The sequence below is a fragment of the Fukomys damarensis genome, unplaced genomic scaffold (assembly GCF_012274545.1).
Source record: "Fukomys damarensis isolate Sample0158 unplaced genomic scaffold, DMR_v1.0_HiC HiC_scaffold_4, whole genome shotgun sequence".
NCBI classification, from domain to species: Eukaryota; Metazoa; Chordata; class Mammalia; order Rodentia; family Bathyergidae; genus Fukomys; species Fukomys damarensis.
In genome coordinates, this window is record NW_022900916.1 from 67364991 (window position 1) to 67372441 (window position 7451).

Sequence of the window (7451 nt, forward strand, 5' to 3'; positions counted from 1 at the left end):
TAAGGCTATGAATTATTTTGGTGGCTCCCATTAGTGAACAAAGACCAGAACAAATTTTCTGAGCAGCTGCTTCTTTATTTACCAACAGGAGCGTATCCAAACTTAAAAGTTGTATTTAATTATCTTTTAAGTTTTTTATTTGATCCTATAAAACCAGGTTGTAGAAATCAACAATCCACTTGCATTTGACGTCATTCTGATCAAAAACATACAAACATCTTTGAACACTTAAGACAGACAAACATATAACACTTAAGACAGACAAACATATAAGACAATTTTAACGAGTGCACTCAGATGGTTTTGACCAATTGAATTATAAATTCTTTTTGTTATGACTAGTCAAAATTTTTGCAGGTCAAAATTAACAGAGATCTCTTGTAGAATTAGGGTTAAAGGAATGAATACTCTTCTTGACTATAAATGTAAACCTTTTATAACAAACTTGAAACCAACAAGCAAACATTTTATAAATCATTTCCATAAACATTCTCTACATTCTTAGGTAAAGACAAGAGGAACATACAAAAACCTTTCATGTTAAAAGAAAAAAAGTATAACTCTTACTTATAGCTTTCCTAATATTTTTGTCTCATTTACTATTAACCTTCTATAACAAACTTCAGCTTAAAGTGTCCTTTTTCTGCTTTTAGATTGTTACATCTTAAAATTTGACTGGCTGCCAGTAGAACAGTATTAACCTTGAATTTTTTAGAAAAGAGCAAGTTAACCCTATAATCACAGTGTAAGAATTTGCAATGCACAAGTAGTGTTACCAAAGCAGCTGACTGTCGCAGAGCAGAAGGGTGAGCAACTCCTAGGCTGGAGCAAAAGAAGCCAAACAATGTAAGACAAAGACTTATGAAAACCAAACAGAAAGAAGAACCAGGGACTCTGTCAGGGAATCTCCTTAATCTCCTGTTCCAAAACCAGAAGAACACTCTGACCAGAGGGTCTTGAGGAGGGGAAAACATTAACCTCCCTCCCCATAAACAGAGAGACAGAGTTCCTACCAGAGGGGCAAAGAACTTCTTTGGCCCCTGCGGCCCGGAGTCCACTAGCACATCTGCCTGGACCTCCCTCCCTCCAAAATGATCCCGATCACAAATTCAGACATTAACAGGAAAAGAAGGACACAGAAGCAAAGAAAAGGAAACCAAGGACAAACTATTGCTACAAATTTTAATAAATTACACAATTGCTGGTGTCCTACTCTAGCATCACCGACACACAGTAAATCTTCAAGCATATGTACAAAAAGCATGCAACTCTTGCCTGTTCCCATTTTTAATATTTATAAGAAAACTCACCGCTCCTCTTCTGCCTTCCTTTTGAAGGTCCTCTTTTTTCTTTTTGTCGAGATCTCCTTTTCAGTGTGAGTTTTGAGAGCGGTGTTTAACAAAGCCCAATAAGAAAAGGTACTTTCTGGAGAACGATGGGGCTCAGCCACAAGGGCCTTATTCAACTGTTTTCCCACTCTCTCCCATACTTTAGCGTTTATTTCTGCCTCATCACACAGCCATGGACAAACTGTGTCCAGAATCTTAACAAAGGCCTCTAATTGTGCCCTTTTAACTTTTACTCCTTGTGCCTTCAATAGGCTCTGAATAGAATTTTTTTTTTTATATAAAATCTTCCCACGGACTTGACACCCTCTACCTTCTTTCACTTTTTCTTACCTTCTTTCACTTTTTCTTCGCGAAGTGAACGGTAGACTTACTGCGAGGATCAGGCGCAGCGCTCAGTCCTCCGGAGCACCGTCCCTGCCTTCGACCTGGGTCCGGGATTACGTATCCTCATCAACTTTCAGGTCCCTGTTCGGGCGCCACTTGTCGCGAGCCGCAACGTCAGGATCCTGCCAGCAGGTCCTAAACCTGAAAGGACGAGGAGAGACGGGAGGCACTTTTCTTCTCATGTTCCTTGCTTGCTTTATTACAGAACCTCTTCCTTTTTTTTATACTGTCCCGCTGCACGGGAGCGAGAGTACCGCCCACACATTCCGGAAGGAAACCAACCCTTACAGTTGCTAGGCAACAGATCAGACCACCAGCTGAACTAGCCCGTTGCTATGGGCGACGGCACGTCCACACTGCGGGTGAATCACAGGTCAGTACGGCTGTGCTCATGTCGTGTTCCTTTACAATGCTCTCCATAAGAGAACACATCCTCTTTTCTGCTGGAAGGAATTTCTTGTTCTGGTGCTTACATAAGACATGTCGAGGGTCCTGGGGCTTTTGCCTTCGCGGCACGGGGGTTTTTGTGTTGTCCTGGGAAGCCGCTATGTCCTCGCAGGAAACACTCTTGTCATGATGGAACAAGGTCTTGATATCGAAGTTACTGGAGGCAAGAGACACATCAGTGGGGAGGCCCTGAACCTGGCTCGGCTTCCTGCTCTCCTTTTCAAACTTCAACTCTTTAAACAGTTTGTTTCCACAGCCTGATGACCTGAGGTCTTGGGGTACTGCTGTTCCTCTTAGAGGTCTTTCAGTGGTCAGGGAAGTTTCTGGTTTGCTTGTGCTCACATCTCTCACTAGTACGCCTTTTGATTTAGTGGTTAAGATGTTACCAGGCTGTGACTGAAGAACACAGAGCTCTTGTGCTTTGAAAGTCTCCCTGGACTTGTTACACACAGAGAAATGTTCTAACTTTGTCGTCATTTTGCTCTGAAGCATTTCTGTGTCACTCCTAGAACTCATTCTCTTATCCTTTATCTCAGGTCCAGCCCCAGCCAGCCTTCTGAGAAGCCTTGGGCTTCTTCTCTTGGTTTGTGAAGTCTGCTGCTGACTTGCTTTGTCTGTGCCGTGGTGTCTAGGGGGCGTAAAGGTCTGTGTGCCATCCTTCACCGCCCAGATGTTCGCAGCAAGCTCATGTTTGGTCGAAGAATGTGACCATCTCATGGCCCCTTGTCCTTCCTCGCCCGCAGGTGAGGAGGCAGGGCAAGGACCATTAAAAACTGAATTGTTATCACATTTTGTGCTTGGAAAGCATTGGCCCCTTCTGTAGGGGACTTGCGGATCCCAATTTTAGGATGCACCCCAGAAACACTGCTATTGTCTGACGTGAGAAAGTGGGGATGAAAAAGGGCCTGACATGGGTCCTTGTTTGTGTTGAAGATTTCTGTGGATTTCAGGACCTTGGGTGGGAGGCCATACACCATTCTGCTATAAAAATTCTTAATATGCTCTTCCAACATCTTTTGCTTGCTGTAACCGATGAAGGAACTATTCTGAGATGTATTCAGGTATCTGTCCTTACCCACCAATGGCGCCGGATGTCTGTCATTGATTTGCTTGGGGGATTTCTCAGGTAAGGAAGGTGTCAGATTGGTAGAATACCTTGACCTGTTCACAGTGTCAGGGATGTGACCCTTACAGATTTCCTCAAATTTCCGGCACAAATGTACTTCTAAGTCTTTTGTAAGTCGTTTCTGTCTTAAACTCACACACGATGCCTGTGAGGTTTTTCTTGTCAACCTCTCTGGGTGACTTTCCAGTTTTGTCTCTAAGTCGGAGCCCAGAACACTCTCTGGAGTCTCACCTCAGGCACTCAACAGATTATCTTTGGAGCCGATCTCTGGACTATGTCCTTGTGTCTTCCTCGTTCCCGTCTCCAGAGGAAGCATTTCTTGGTTTCTCTCATGAGTGCTGGCTTGGCTCAAATCGAAATTATTGAGATCTTTGCTGCTCTGATTCTCAAGCAAAGACAGGCAGGAAAGCCCACGACTACTCTTTGACTCAGAGGTCACAGGCCCTGTCCTTGAGGACACACCCATACCACTGATGGAGACCTGAGAGCTCTGGGGGGCAGGTCCCACTGGTGTTGGATGAGCTTCTCTTGAAGGTGGTGCTCTACTTTCTTGGGCTCAGTGTTTAAGGTGGAATTTTTTGGAAGGATGGAGCCTGGCATATGAGCTTCGGAGGACTGGGTGACTGACGAAAGCTTGAAAGCTGAAGGACAGACATCTTCCTGGGATTTTGGGACCACAGGGGGCAAACCCCACACACTTTCCTGTACTCTGTGTAGTGCATTATATTCTAGGTTGTGGATTTCAGATAGTGGGAGAGATTGTACCTCACTCTGGGTGCTATGAAAACACACTTCCTGGGATCTGTTCTGGTCTAGAGGAGAATCTGGCAGCACTGGAGTTGGGGACTGAAGCTGGCCCTGTGCCTGCACAAGATGGAGACGTTGGGCTTGAGATTGGGCCAGGGTATGTGACAAGGATTGAGGTTGGACCTCAGGAAAGGAGAGGGGAGGTGTGTGTGGAAGGACTGGGGACTCGTGGGCTTTGGAGATGTCGGAGACTTCACTGAAGCAGTCACCTGAGGTAGGGACAAGAGGATTCAGTGACTGTCTGGGCAGACCCCGAAGACGGCAGAACTGGCTACATTTTTGCTCTAAATGATCTTCCAAGTTCTTAGGACCTGCAAGCTTCTGATTCATGTGTATCTCTTCTGGTTTTCCTTCAATGATCCAAACAGGAAAGGTGGGTGCAGAGTACTGCTGATCTGCAGCTAACTCTGGCCTTTCTCCTGAAGTAATTAGTCGGTAGTCTGGCTCATGTAGTTTTGCAAAAGATTTTGTTCCCTTTTCTTGTTCACTGCACATGAGGAAATCATCTGTCTTTTTGATATCTCCCTCAAGGAGAGGGGGGTTGTCAGATGTGAGAAAACTTGGGGATCTAGGTTTTACCTGGTAGGCTGTGCTGTGCTCCCCAAAGGAGGCTTCCGCAGAACTGAGGTCATCAGAGCTATCATCAAGGGACAAGAGTGGCTTCTGGTTGGAGAACAGTTTCCTTTTCTTTGGTGTGATGTGGCAGGGATGGGGGAGGGGCAAGTGTCTCTGATGGAACTGGTCCACTGGGAATCTGGACTCTAAGGGAGGACTGGGCTCTGGTGGCACAGAGTCACCTTGTGCTGAGGGTGAAACTGGGTCTACTAAAGAGGTGACCTGGTTAGGTGGGAGGACAGAGGACGGAAGCAGAAAAGGCTCAGTCAAAGAGGCTGGAGTTGGATGCCCTGGAGAAAGTGCTGAACTAGCAGAGGTCTGACTAAATCATGACTTAGTTACAGAAACGATGGGTGACAAACAAGACACAGAGTCAGCAGCATCTTCCAGGAATGCCCGAGAGAGCAGACGACTGACCTTAGCTGTTGTTGTATTACACACTTCGCAGAGGGGGTCTGGACACAGCAGCTGTCGAAAGTGTGTAATGTCACGGTGCCGGTCCAGAGGGCTGCAGGAGTCAGAAAGTACAAGGCTGTAGCCGCAGCCAGTCCATGGAAAGGAAGGCCTTCTGTCCTGGTTGGAGTGGAGCCACCTCTTCCCACTGCCCCACAGCCATGACTTCATAGAGCCCTCCATAGCTCAGGGCTTCGTTCCCATACCTGTTGCTAGGGCTGCCCTGCCCATCACCACTAGAGAGTACACTGATTCTCTGGGATGCATAAAACATCTAGGAAAAGAGCTCACGGAGGAAGGGAAGTGAAGAGTCACCTTTTCAGAGCAGAAAGCAGCTTCCTCCCCTCCTCTACTTCTCCTTGGCTTGTCCTCCAGCCTGGAAAAACAGGACAAGGGGATTCATGTAGTGAAGGTAGAAACGCAAGGTTCTGAGATAATTTGTGGAAAACAGGGTTTTAAATTGTCAAAGCACTAAGAATCAGTAGAAAAGGTGAAATGGTGGCAGATGATGTTAAGAACATCCCACGGGTCTGTGGCTTCGTTTATAAAGTACCTGCACATACGTCATCCCCTGTGTGCTCAAACTAACAAGTGAGACACAGGAATGAGAGGTTACATCACTGATTAAAAGCCAGGCACCCAGAAATAAAGTACCTTACACAATGCCCGGAGGTAGAAGATCTGACCAAGAGACCTTCCTGCACATCTCAGGACATCTCACGTGACTACCAGCTGGACACTGCGCACATCTCTGCTCCCTCACTGCTCCAGATCCACGGCAGGCAGAGCGAGGCTCTACTGCCTTCCTGTGGGCCTCTCCTTGAGGGCTCTGTGTTCTGACAGAGACCGTGTAACAACTGCCATCTGCAGCAGTCACGGACCCAGGGCTTCATGGAAAGACCAGTGGTGTCATTCTTAGCAAGATTGGGTAAGAAAGGAAGAAACATACTTCCCACTCTCCCACTTCCCCCCGTTGTGGCTTTGGCCTGTTGCTGAAAAATTGAATGAAAAATAAACTGAGGGTCTGGAACTCATCTTTTGCTTCTTTCTATAAGCTCAGACATTCATTTCCCAAGAATCATATGACTGTTCCTCTTAATTGATGGAAATCTGTTCCTTTTACTAGTTTTGAAAGATGACCAGATAGTTTCCATTTTATCCACTCGAGAAAAATCCGAGGAGGGTTTTGCCACGAGACCTATGTCATTCTAGTCACAAGTCCTCTGCTAGAGGGTGGCAGGAGCCCCCTCAGAGGACCTCGATCCTGGGGCAGAGCTCAGGCTCTGCTCTGCTAAGACACTCCTCGAGTCCGGCATTGTCTCCTGGTCATCCCGACAGGGAGGAAGGCCTGGGGAGGACACCAGACCTGGGAACGTGGCTCAGCATTGAGGGTCAGGACAGACTGATCTCTGAGGAACACAGTCTGTGACTGAGCCAGTCGGACCAGCGTGGCGCTGTTTGATTGTATCACAGAGAGGTAGTGTGTGGGTTGGATAGATGGGAAGGAAACGTTAGGTCTCCTGATCCCTTCCCCCTGCCTACCCTCTTCCCCTTACAGAGGTGGCCTACCTTCCTCTCAGACTTGCCATTGGGGAAGTTTCCTTGGCTAACTAAATGCATTTCATAATTTGAGAATTGAAATGGGAAACAAGAACAAAGACTCTCTCCTGGGGATTCACCCACATTTCCATACCTTTTGGACATCTTTGTTTTTCCAGAGGGTTGGAAACTGTGGTTTCAGCAACAAGTAGCACAGGAGCAGAAGAGAGAGCAACCATGCTACAGTCAGAAAAGTGTAGTCTGGGTCTGTATCCAAAAAAGTTGAGCCAAAGCTCAGCCATGGCTCTGTGTGCCTATTCAGAAAAGAGAGAACATTCTCCATAACCTGAACAGAGAGGCTGCCTGAGGCAACTGAGTTCCGAGGGTGAAGGAGCATAACTATATATCCCTGCTTGCGTCACAGAGCATGAGTCATAAAGGGATTCTTCGAGGGAGGGGCACTCCTGCTCCACCCTTTCCTCTTGACCTGTTTACCTCAGGGAACTGCTGTTTGTTCCATCTTTGATCCTGAGTTTACCTAAGTCGCCCTTGCCCATTACATCCATTGACACGGACCTCACCAATTCCGCTGCCTACAAAGTCTGGCACACTACCTGTGACTTCTGCCTGTACCTGGACAGAGGTCCTCAGATTCATCTTATCTCGGAATGCTTTTATCTCACACTAACTCGGATATAAAAGTTGAAGTTCTTTTATACTTATGTGGTTTT

At 46.6% G+C, this 7451-nt stretch overlaps 1 protein-coding gene across 1 annotated transcript; it reads right to left on the reverse strand.

Moving 5' to 3' along the window:
• Positions 1-1849: 1849 nt before the first annotated feature.
• Positions 1850-6959, reverse strand: LOC104868225 (spermatogenesis-associated protein 31D1). The gene is made up of 4 exons (XM_010632902.2): positions 6875-6959; positions 5497-5557; positions 5146-5236; positions 1850-1874 (listed from the first exon to the last, which is right to left on the reverse strand). Exons 1-4 carry the CDS (start codon positions 6957-6959, stop codon positions 1869-1871), a joined length of 243 nt encoding a protein of 80 aa, XP_010631204.2. The 3' UTR covers positions 1850-1868.
• Positions 6960-7451: the final 492 nt, after the last annotated feature.

Bases quoted from the DNA above. Each gene is read 5' to 3' on its own strand.
- LOC104868225 (XM_010632902.2), bottom strand. From the start codon at position 6,959: ATGGTTGCTCTCTCTTCTGCTCCTGTGCTACTTGTTGCTGAAACCACA. The intron at 5,558-6,874 runs GTATGGAAATGT...CTGTTTTTCCAG, and splicing joins AAAACAAAGATGTCCAAAAG to GCTGGAGGACAAGCCAAGGA. The intron at 5,237-5,496 runs GTGACTCTTCAC...TGACTCCTGCAG, and splicing joins CTGCTTTCTGCTCTGAAAAG to CCCTCTGGACCGGCACCGTG.